General features: G+C 40.5%; 1 protein-coding gene across 1 annotated transcript in view; it reads right to left on the bottom strand.

The window, feature by feature from the left end:
* The window catches only part of Dpyd (dihydropyrimidine dehydrogenase), a 780348-nt gene extending 774992 nt beyond the window's left edge, over positions 1-5356 (bottom strand). The window contains exon 1 of the mRNA XM_038311847.2: positions 5203-5356. Within this exon, the coding sequence (XP_038167775.1) occupies positions 5203-5241 (39 nt within the window). The 5' untranslated portion in view covers positions 5242-5356. The remainder of the gene's footprint in view (positions 1-5202) is intronic.
* Between the last annotated feature and the right edge of the window lie 7505 nt (positions 5357-12861).

Here is a 12861-nt window from a genome sequence, read left to right as displayed (position 1 = left end):
TAATATTTACCTATTCCTCAGCTTTGATGTAGTATCAAAACTGCTGAAAAATTTATCCATATGTAACTCATAGTTTGGAAAAAATAAAAGGAGTAAGAAAAGAGCAAAGTCCTGAATTTCAATCTCATTCTACCATTTAGATGTTGCTAGTTCTGCATAGATGAGCTCTGCCATATAATTCCTTTATATTCCCCAAGACCTACACTAGAGGGCTGGATTTAAGATAGGAGTAGAAGCATACAGAAAGTAGCAGGGAAGACAAACAAGAGTCTTTAATTTGACCAGAATTTCATAAACTCCCCCATCCCATCAAAAACTCGTATTCAGCAACTCTCGTAACACATTCCTGCAGCATGCCTCAGTCCACAATGAGCCTTCCTAGGATTTCTTCGAATTTCATTACTTTTCCCTCCCTCACACAATCTAGATTCTATTCTCAAACACCTGCTTACAAAGAAGACAAGTCTCTAACATGTCTGGAAATCCTTAATGTCCAGCAAAATCTATCCAAATGACTGCAAAAACTGTTTATGTAGCTAACATGCATGACCATTTTGGTTTTTATTAATTCATTTATTTGTGTGTGTGTGTGTGTGTGTGTGTGTGTGTGTGCGTGTGTGTGTGTGTACATGTTCGTGTCTGTTCATGTGTGTGATGCAGGAGGTCAGGCTTGAGTGCTCTTCTTAAAAGCAAACTTCCATCCTGTGTTATGAGTCAGAATCTCTCACTGTTACCCAATGAACCTCGAGAATGCATCTCCATTTCTCAGCCAGCGCAGACCTGTCTCCCCAGTCCTTCCACATGGGTTTAAGAAATGGAGATCTGTGACACGTAGCTGTTGCTGTGTCCTTACAGCCACTGGGAAAACAATAAATTGACCACTTCTACTCTTCAGGCTCCTCCTTAACTACAGTGAAGCCTGGACCATGCCAAAGCTCTCTTCGTACTTTGCCATGGCATTTTCGGACAACCTTCTTTCACAGTCTTGTCCTCCTGTGCACACCCTCCGACATCCTTGAACTTCGGCTTTTGAAATCACCCAGATGACGACGACACATCTGTACTCTATTGGGAGGTCTAGCTTTAGCCTTGTTCATACAGACTTTGATAGGACGGTATGTTCAACCACTGTGTAGTTATTTAAAGACCATGTTTCCTCAGCATTAGACCCTAGATCTTAGCATTCTCATTCATTTCTTATCATTAGCAATCAGCTTTTCAAATAAAGATTTTCCTCCGGAATGCATGAAAGGAAACTACTGAATTCGTACATTTTAGTTAGGTAACCAATCAACCCTATTCATTATTAATCGTGTATATTATAGTTTTAGATAAACTATTAAATCAATTCTCTGAATATGTGGGCAAGAGATAGTTTATTTTTAAATATGTGGAAATACTTGTGAACATGCCCAGCTACAAAAACATGCAGTATGTTACACACAAACAAACATTAATGGAACTAGTTATAGTTGAATGCAGATAAGCAGATATATGTGTTCGTACTACTCAAGTAAACTCCCTACAAAAAGAAACTTTTCAAAAATAAGAGTGATCCACAGAACAGTTTAAAATTTGGAGGAAAAAAAAAGTACATATTCCACAAATAAAACTCATTTGTTTTTAAGTAAAAAGCTTTAAAAACTTTACTCAAATGCATTTGCATAAGCTCTGTGATGCCCAGTGGATAAAACCGGGAGAGAGGAAAGGAATATTATACACTTGCTAAAACAAATTATGAGTAAAATAAATAAAGAACTCACAACTTCCATAAAGTTGAATACTAATTTTTCTCCTTTGACTCTTTTCCCCTCCCAAGTGGCAGAAGCAATTATAATAAAATTGTCCTTAAATATATTTAGCTATTTCTGCCAATTTTGAATCCATGTTTTCTTGATTTTGAAGCAGGACCCTCCTTACATTTCCATTTTCCAAAGTGCTCATTTTAAAACATCATTTTCTTAACTAATAAGTATAATAGGTTCTCCATTGTCTTTTCAGCTCAGCGGAGGACAGGGGAGCAGTAACTCAAAAGCCATTTGGATTTGACTCCAAGTGCATTCAATTTTGTGTCCAGCAGATTGGAATTCTTTTCTTTTGTTCAGGGTAAATCTGAACACTCACTCAGTGATAAATTCAAGGGAAGGGCTTTCAGCTGTGACTCTGGAGGTGGCAGAGGAGTAAGCAATAGCTTAGTTTGGCTGTAAATACCAAAATGACTAGAAGTGGTTAAAAAGTTTAACTATGTGCTTTCCTTGCTCCTTCTCAACTATCTTTGAAAGGGAGTGGGAAGCAGGATATTGAGCAAAAGTGAAGTTCTGAATAATCATTTTTTCCTTGCTTTTAGATGTGCCGATATTGACATCATATTGGCTGGTGAGTCAGTCCAAATGAAGAAATACTGTGGAATTATTGCTGAGGTCAGGGAAAGTGACCATTGGCCAATACTCACCTACTTTAAAAGTCTCCCAGGAAAGCCTGCATTCAAAAGTCATGCTTTTCAAAGTTTAGACTGTATCAAAAGAGTAAAGCAAAGTGGTATTTTAAACTATGTGGTTACTATTAATGCACTTTATCTCTCGGAAGTGATTTTTTGATAATGACATCCTTTCCTCCATTTATTTGCTAATGCTGGTCCTTTTTCCTGACAGGAAACTGTGTACCTGCAGCAGTGCTGACCACATCATTATCTTCCACATTCCATTCTGCTTTGAGAGCTCCATAACGTGATCAAGGTCACTCAGCCACAGAGGAGCAAAGTTAGGCCTCAGTCCCAGCAGTTAGCTCCAGAAGCCAGGCTCTGAGCCACAGCCATGCAACAGCAAAAGACAACTTGGTATCTTGTACCATTTCTACGAGTTCAACAAAGATGCCAATGTTTGATTCAACAGGCTCATAATCAAATAGCACACCCTATGCCAATCTTCCAGCCCAAGGAATATTCCAGACGCAGTTTAGAGAGCTCACCCTCTACAACGTTCACCACCCTTCCCGCTCACACGTAATATAGGATTGAGGCTAAAATTTACAAAGAAACACAATACAACTTTGAAGACTTCAGTAACTTGACAAAATATTTCCTGTCTGATTTTGAAGCCATCTTCCACAGGTAGCTCATTGGGAAAATTAAATCACTAGTGGAGTGGGTGGCCACCATTCCATCTCTATGTTTCTTACAAATCAAGTGCTTTATCAATGTGTTCTGATTCCCATCTATTTCACACAATATTTAAATTGCCTCCTTCTCCATGTATCTGAGACGAAGACAATGATCACCATCAGAACATTTTCCCAAAGATGGTTTTTAATAAATGTATTCAGCAAAGCTTTTGCATTTGACAGAAAACTAAGCCTTCATAACTTATTCTGATTCTTCAACACAAAGAAAACTTCAGTGAGTTAATAGGATTAACGGAGACATCTCTCTGTGTGAGTGTGTTCCTCCGGGCTTAATGTACTTTTCCTCACTGTGTTATATTTTAATGATTAATTTCATGCTCTTTCGTGGTATTTTTAGCACATGAATCATAGGTATTACTTTGAAAAAAAAAGTAAAGTATTGTGGGTGATAAAAGATGCTGTTGGTTAGAGTGTGGAGCACACATTGAACAACACAAAAGAGGCTCACAAGAGGGTGAGTGGCGCCATGCCAGGTTATAAGGTACATCAGGCTGACTGGCCACATTGTAAGATTACCCTCAGATGAATGGAGTAGAAAGGCTCAAAGTGAGAATATATTCTTGGATAAAGCTTGTACAATGAAGCTGGACCAAATGTCTCACCAGTTTCCCTTTCTCCACAAGAATGTCAGAAAGAACTGTTTTCCAAGACAGATACACAAGAAGCATAAAAAGTGATATCAGCTCAGCTTGAAACACCATTCTGAAATTAAACAGCTGGAAGCCAAAAGTCATCCAGTCTCTGACACTGATTCCTGAAATCCGCACAGCCTGGATGCTGCCAGAGGTATGCTAACTGGCCTAGTCTAACAACAAAAACGTGCCAGGGACGTTATATCAAAGTTAGTATCCAGAGGACCATGACTTCAGTCATGTGCCCTGTACACACATGAATAGTTCATTAAATCAATCATATGACTCAATATCTGAAAATGAAACGAGGAAGAAAAGTGGTAAGGAATCGACATAGAGAAGTCCACGTAACATGCGTTTTTCAAAGGCAAAAAGGAAGTCTGTTAAAACAACTACGGGCTTCCCTTTAGGAGTATGTAAAGGTTCTTTAACCAGGGACAGAGGCAAACTAGACAAAACCAGTTTTCCTGCAAACAGGTGGTTTTAAACTTCATTCAAGAGAAGGGAACAAAGGGGGAAAGAGTATTATTTCTAAACAAACACACCAGAGGGTGGGAGGAAAGGCTGGGGGCGGGGAGGTAGGAAGGAAGGGAAGTGGGGCGAGGAGAAAGCGCACATATTATACCGGAGTTTGGTTTTGTTTTTATCTCGAAGAAAAACCCTAAACAAAACAGAACAGAAACTCAGGCTTTGATTCAGTGTGACTAAAATCAGGCTCCAACTCCATCTTTCCCCCAGCATGCCTACACAAAAGTACCTAGAAGAACTCAAAAGAAAGGTTTCGCCCTTTCAGGTTGGAACTTATTCGCAGAACGATGAGCTTTTTGTGCAGAAACAGAGTGCAAGAAAAAAAAATCAAACACTGTTGAGAGAGAACAGGGCAGTTTTTTGTATCTCTTTCCGGGGAGGAGGCACTTTCCAATGGCCTCTGTACTTCGTTCCGTTCTTCCAAATGTGAAATGAAGTCGTAAACAATACCTTGGCCAGCGCAGCTAGAGACAGCGGCCTGGATCTTGGATTTCTACCCTCCACTTTTGCAGATAGTAGAGCTCAGCTATTGTAGGTGTGAGCACTGGGTAGGTGTCTCCCAACGCCACTGAGGGGAAGGAGCAGGAGTTAGAGGGTCACAAGGGTGAAAAGGGGCGCTCAAGTCCTCTGGAGTTCATGCCTCTGAACTCGGACCTTCTGGTCACTGTGACTTGGGGCAGAGAGAGGTGGCTACCTTTAAGTCTTCTACAAAGTGACCAGATCCTGGTCCCGGAATGCCGCGTCCCTCCTGTCCCACAAATGTCCCTGGAGGAAACTTCGAGAGTCACCTGCTCTCCCCCGGGCGCGCCCCCAGACCCCCCTCCCCTTCGTGGCCCTCCCACGCCGGGGCCGGGGCCGGTACCTCAATGTCCGGCGTGTCCCTGCTCAGCACCCCCGCCATGGCAGCGTTCCCCGGCCGCAGATTCACGCTCGCAGACCCTGTGTTAGCTGCAACAGCCTTCAGTCAGGCACCGACCGAAACCTCGGCTTGCCCCAGAGCTGGTGCACTGACTGCCCGAGCCAAGGCAGTAGGGCGGGGGCGGGGCGACAACAGAGGACACGCCCTCGGGGCGGGGCAACGCTCTAGGCCCGCCTCACAGCCTGTCCCGTTGTTTCCAGACTCCCTTACACTGTTAGAGCGAACTTTGGGTTGTGCTGTCCTATGCTCCCTAGCCAGCCAAGGACGAGCTTGGTAGTCGGGTGCAGATATCAGAGGTCCCCAGAACTAAAAGTAAACAATTGCGTGTTTAATATTATTTCACGCTCCGAGCCCGCGACGTGCAGAAGCACAGTCTAAAGAACAACAGGACCGTCCAGAATTCTCCCCGGACCAGGAAGTATCTCTATCTATATTCCTCTGGCCACCAGCAAATAAGCCGGAAGGATTTTGAAGCTACATTGGAGTCTGGGGAGCCTAGAGAGCAAGAAGACAGATGGACATCAAAATCCACAGTCCCGAACCCAGAGCCGCCTGTAGACTAGTGGTTCTCCACCTTCTTAATGCTGTGACCCTCATGACGTGCTGAACTTCAACCATACAATTATTTTCGTTGCTACTTCATAACTGTAATTTTTCTAGCCTTATGAATTGTCATGTAAACATCCGTGTTTACATTCCAGTGGTCTCAGGCAATCCCTGTGAAAGGGTCGTTCGATGCCCCCGCCCTGCCCAAGGGGCTGTGACCCACATGTTGAGATCCCAGCTGTCCCGAGAGGATCTGTGGTACAGGGTAGGGAGGGATCCTTGAGTGGCTGGAGAGGGCTTACAGCACAAACCACTTGGTTACATTTAAGAACTTAAAACTTCTAGGGGCTGGGTAATAGTTCCCTTTGAATCACATGTTGACATAAAAAAATAACAATCAAAACCAAAACAACAACAGCAAAACAACACTAGAGGGTTAAGTAGAAACCCCAGAGTCACCCTTTACTTCCCGATTGCCACTCACTCGTTTAATCCTTCCCCATTTCTCAGGATGTTTCATCCCAACCAGATCATGAGTCAGTCGGCCACTTGTGTAACAACAGTTTCTGCGGTTAACTTTCCTGAAATCTAGAGTGAGCCTCAAAGTATAAATTAACCCCTTGCTCCCTACACACAAGATATGAGCGTTTTCCAGTGGCCATGCAACTCGGATACAAATAAAAAAAGTTTTATTCACTTGTTGACCTCACTGTCACTTGCTCCTCTCCTCTTCCACCTCACTGGGTCACTTTTCCTGACTTGTGTCTCATTCACTAAGCACTGCTCTGATCCTTCCGCTCATCTCTGCTTCGGCTCATTCTCCTCCACAAGAAACTGTTTCCCTTCCCATTCACTCTCAAGTCTCTGAGACACGCCCTCCACCAATATGAATCAGAATCTGCCCCATCTCCGCCATTCTAGTTTACAGCAGCCTGTTTTCTTTTGAATATCCTTGTCAAGTTTTGCTCGCCTGCTTATTCCCATGCGACTCACTTGATATACAGCGTCTGTTTAAGATGCAAGTTCCAGGTAAACAGGACCAGTGACTGATTTGGTTGTCTACCGAACATCTTGTTCCTGGCCTGCGTTTGAAACATACGAGATGTACTCCTTGACGGGACAGTAGATCGCACACTATGCAGTTCTTTGGGGGAAACTTTATTTGCACTTCGTTGTTGAGAATGAGTCACAGCACTAGTTAACAGATTATAGGCTCAATTTAACGACTTCCCTATTCAAGGAGTATAGTCTAAGGCTACACGCACCTGCAGCTCTCAGCACCAGACCTTTACCTCCAAAACACCAACGACCGTCTGAAGTCATCCCTGTCATCATACATAATCATAGATAACTCGGAAAATGCACACATGTTTATATATGGAGGAATGATGTACACATCTTCTACACATGTGTACACATATAAATACACATGATTTATGTCCTTTCTTTAGGCCAATATTTGCATTTATGCATACACCTGATATGAATAATCACATCTGATTTATTCTTCAATTTAATCACTAAGGTTCAGTGCTTGGTTTGCCAACCATCGCAATGTAAATATTGTCAGATAGCAATCAATATCTTTGTCTGGCTTTATCATGCATTGTACAAAGTATTGGATTTCATTACAGCATTTTCATAAATGTATATTAGATACTTTGATTTTATCCATCCCTTCACACTCTGCAAACTCAACTCTTACCTCTGGTGCCTGCTTTTTTTAAATAGCTACCCTTCTATACTGATGTGTCCAAGTTTAAAGTTTAGATTTTACATTTGGGAACGAGCATACAAGTTATTTTTAAAAATTACACATGGTGTGCCCATATTTTCTTTCTGTAATTATCTTCCCAACCTCTCATCAAATGAAACTTGTAAAGTATATCTTTTGTGGGGGCAAATTTAAGAGTTCTATGAGTGACCATCAATAAGTAAATACAGATGTAAGAAACAACTTCAGCATGACCCAACTCCTCCAAGCAGATAATCTTGTTCTGAAATATTTAATTAAGACATCTAATCACATTGTTCATGGGCCACACATATTGTCTGTCATCAGTGATTGAATATAATGCTATTTCAAAGCCATTGAAGCTCAATATTAAACATAGTTGTATCTGTAAATAACTCAAGCTGTAAGCAGATCTTGCAAATGCATTGACACCACACTTTTAAAAGTTGTAAATTATGATAGCATTTGTCAAGCTGCCCCTCCATCTGGAAGCAGAGTCAAATATCAGGTGTTCTACATTAATTTTTTGTAGGCTTTGGTGAGACAGCTCATTTCTCAACTTAATAGTTTACAGCCTAAGAATGAATATTTTAATATTACTACCACAGACAGAAGAAAGGCTTATGATTCATCTTTAATTTCACATCTGAAAAGTTATCCACTATCACAAATATAAAAACACAATAGAAATTCAGATTTCCATATGCTTTTCTCCCCCCCCCCATTAAGTAATTAAGTAATTAATTAAGTAATTTTGGACAGGTTTTGGAATATATCATTTTTCCAAAATCACAGTCAAAGACTTCAACTGATTTTGAACCCATTTCATTCCATCTAATTTTTAGGACCAATTTATAGAATCCAAATTGTTCAGAAGGATAGTGACTGAGACCAGTTGGGTCCAAATATTTCTAATATCCCTTCTCAAAAAGACCATATTTATGAGACAAGTGGAGGAGATTTTTCCTATGTAAACATACGCATGTATTATGATTTTTTTAAAAAATAACACGTATCACAAAATTATGAACACCTTGTGGAAATGTATTTTTATCCTAATTATTTTTTAACTATTTATTAGATGCCAATATGTCAGGTACACTTATTGGTAGGGCTTAGTGAAACCTGTGGAAAATGAAGAAATTGTCCCTGTTTTCATGCAGCCAATAGTTCAGAAATATTCATCAACTCAATGACATTGAGCTCATGGTCTAACTAAATGGTTTTGTTGTGAGAGACTGATCCAAAATATAAGCAGATGCATTAAGTAAATTGCAAAGTTCTGGGAAATGGATTAGATACTAAGTTTTAAAATCAAATCCTCCCAGGGCTCATGTTCTGTGACTCAGCCACTGATGTATGTTATGGTTAATCTTAGTTATCACCTTGACTGGTTGGAGATGCCTCTAAAATGTGAGAAAAGAAATGTCTTCCAAATGTGTCTGAGATAACATTTCTAGAACCATATGTGAATTGAAAATTGAAGGTCAAAACCTAAACTATATATGGATAACACCATTCAAAAGGTCAAGGGACTGGATGAGACATAAAGAAAAGGCAGATACTCCACCATACGTAAGATCCATCCAGACCAGGGTCTGTGGTTCCTGCTGCCACCATCACAACTGAATGTCAGACACTGTATTACCTTTTTATGGCAACAAATCTCCAGGAAGCCTCCAGAGCACTAGAGTGGGCCTGTGGATGCATTGCTATTTCCTCTTGTCCTGCTTCATGCGTTTAGAAGCTATTGGTTTCTCTGGCTCGCCACCCTATAAAGAGCTACTGTGGACCAATACAGCTTCTGATTGTGTACGTCAAATTAATAAACACACAGAGACACACAAACATACACACACACACACACACACACACACATACATGCACATATGCACCCACTATTCTCTAGAGAACTCTGATTCATAAGCTGACTGTGAACAATTTTGTTTAATATGAGGTAGGAGGTTTGTAGTTTTACTTAACTTGCTCTAAAGGAAACAATCCCCTGGAGTAAAGGTGTCCTGAGTCTCTCTGACTCTCTGTCTCTAGACCTCTCTCTGTCTCTGTCTCTGTCTCTTTCTCTCTCACGCACACACACACACACACACACACACACACACACACGTATACACACACATCACCAGTCTTTCCCTTTGGCTTTTTAAGTGTCTCATCTTCAGAAGTTGCCATATTTCCTGTAACTGGCATTTGCAACATTTCTTCCTGAATTTCACTGTTTCATAATCTCGAGTTCACGTGTTTCTGTGATTGAGACAGAATCTTGCTAGAGTGACTCATTGTTCCCTTTAGCCATGGGTCGTGGATACTGAGTCCCTCACACATCTAGAGCTATCTCTCACCTCATCAAGACTGAAAAATTCAGTGTTATCTGCTACCCGTACTGAGAGTTGAAAGTTCTCCGAGTCTCTCATTAGAAACAATCATTTGCTAAAGAAATGCATCCTTACTGAGATTCCCACCCCTACATATGTTAGCAAATAATAAATGACTTCTTCAATATAAGGCATTTTTGAGGTTCATTGAAACGACACAGGTTCTTCAAAGAATAACTCAAGATATACGTTAAGACTGCAAAAAGGACTTGGGATGTGGTGCAGTGGTAGACTGTTTACCTGGCAAGCATCCACAGTACTCGGGAGGGACGTAGGGGATTAGACTTTGATGGAGTTGAGTTCTTCTTTTTATCCCTCCTACACCATTTCCTGACCCTACTGGCCCTTATATTTCTTCCTAGTAAATAAGCTTCTTCAAGTCAGTTTTCCAGAGAACTTTAGCTTCTTTGACACACCTATGTGTCATTCAGTTGATGGAAAATAGTTTGTATATAATATATTTAGATATTGAAATTGACTTCTTATAAAATCTCATTTATTCCAATGTTCTCAGATACTTTCACATTCTTATTGCAAATTGTTGTATCCCAAATACATGCTGGTTACAGTGAAAACCACTAAAGTCACTGTGGCGATCACATTAGAAACCACCTATATAGCTAGAGAGCCGAAAGTGCTTAAAACCACCTGCCACTCTATGCAGAGGATCTGAGTTCAGTCCCCAGCACCAACATTATGGCTCACACCATTTATAAATATTATAAATATAAAAATTTATAAATATAACATACCCTCTTCTGACTTCTCTGGGCACTCCATGCACTCCCAAGCAGGCAAAGCACCGGTCCATAAAAAATAAAAATAAATGCATCTTTGAAGGAAAAAATTATTCAACCATAGAATTGATGGATTAATGATATATTGTGGAATGTTTAATATTTGTCAATAAATTACTCAGAAACCCCTACTGTAAATAACAATATCAAAAAGACATGGGAGACTTTATAGAAGGGGATCTGGAAGCTCAATGGAGAGATGTTCAAAACAATAAAGATGAAGCCATTAAAAGTTTGCGAAGTAACTGGCATAACACTTGAAATGCAAACTCCTGTTTTAATCAGTATTGAAAAGGAACTTCGTTTCTCAGAAGAATTTCTGTTTCTCTAACACACACACACACACACACACACACACACACGTTAGTTTGCTAGCATCAAGGGGTCTATGCTACAATGGTTTCAAAGCCAAAGAATCACGGTTATTGTTAGGTAGAGGAGATTTCTGGAAAGAAGCTAGTAGAAAGGGCAAAGCCCATTAGGGGACTGGTAAGCATGTAGCCCCCATCAAGAGATAAACATGCTATATTCTGTTGCAATCTTTGCTAAAGGTTTTGAACTTGGTCCAGTAAGAAAATGGGAAGCTTTTCTTAACGCAAATGAATGACAGGATCAAAACTGTCTTCTGGATTAGCACTCTCATGGCAACTTGTATACACTGACATATTCGTATACTCACTTGGATGAATGTGTGAAATCCAATAAAGCAAATGACTTCTGTGCATGGAAGCTGTCATTCTCTGCTCTTCCTATCATGCATCATATCCTAATTGTCTTTAGAAACCAAACTAGTGTATATATAATGACTGCCGTAATGGCTACCACTGTGAACTGGCATAACACTTCAATGCAGACTTCTGTTTTTAATCAGTATGGAAAAGAAACTTCATTTCTCAGAAGAACTTGTTTCTCTAACAATAGATATGTTAGTTTGCTAACATGAAGCTTCAAACGTTTTTAGTCATTTGAACAGAAAAATACTTACTGGAGTATCCCAGCACTTTAGTTTCCTGACGCAAACACCCTTGAAGTCCTTGATGCTTTTCAACAGAGTCATTTTTCCTCCTCCTCTTCCTCTTCCTCCTCCTCCTCCTCTTCCTCCTCCTCCTTCTCCTCCTCCTCCTCCTTCTTCTCCTCCTCCTCCTCTCTCTCCTCCTCCTCTCTCTCCTTCTCCTCCCTCTCCTTCTCCTTCTCCTCCCTCTCCTTCTCCTCTCCCTCTCCCTCTCCTTCTTCTTTTGTTTTGCATGTATGTACCTGTTTAAGTGGGCATGTGCATGCAGCACCCAAAAGTTTATTCTGATTGTAATGTCTTGTTCTGTTCATTGAACTCGGAGTTCATTGATTTGTGGAACTGGCAGGCAATAAGTTCTAGAAATCCACCTGTCTCTGATTTCCCTCCCTGCCTCCAATGCTAGAGCTATAGAAATGCAGTAAAATAAGCAGTAGCTTTTTACTCCATCATTTCTGAGATCTAAGCACAGGATTTTATGGTTACACAGAAGATACTATACTATACACCAGGTATGGCTACCTCCTCAGTCGCAGCTGAATGAAGTCTTATCTTTTAATTCTCTATGCCTAACATGATAGCTACTTCATAGTAGGCATAAAAGTGTTCATGAATAATTACTATATTCTTCTATCAAAACTTCATTGCAAATAAATATTCATTGTTACTCTCTTCAAACATAGCATGATGTGTAGAAAGCCTAGAGGGAAAAGATTTCTAGTAGCACACAAAATTGATAAAGCAGCATAATAGACAATTCACCGCAAAAAGGAAAACAAGCAGTTGATAAAGTGTGACAATTGAATTAAACAGACTAATAATCAAAGCAATGCCAAAAACCACTACACTGGCATACTTTTCATGTATCGGACTGGCAAAGACGCTATAGTGAATATCCAGGGTGAAGAAAACTTAAGTTGTTCATATTGTCCTACAATGAGCATGAACATTACAGGGATCCTCTAATCCAGCTCTGGGATTAACGCTATGTGAAGCCAACCTGGCTTTTTTAAGGTGACTGCTGGAGACCAGTGCAGGTCCTCGTGTGTGCAGGAGCTTAAATGAGTCCTCTAAGGTTGTTTTGCTCCATGTGACATCTTCAGAGCCAGAGCAGGTCTGAGA

The sequence above is a fragment of the Arvicola amphibius genome, chromosome 14, assembly GCF_903992535.2.
Source record: "Arvicola amphibius chromosome 14, mArvAmp1.2, whole genome shotgun sequence".
Classification (NCBI taxonomy): Eukaryota; Metazoa; Chordata; class Mammalia; order Rodentia; family Cricetidae; genus Arvicola; species Arvicola amphibius.
Note: the sequence above shows the minus strand (reverse complement) of the source record. Positions and strands in the feature narration are given on the sequence as shown.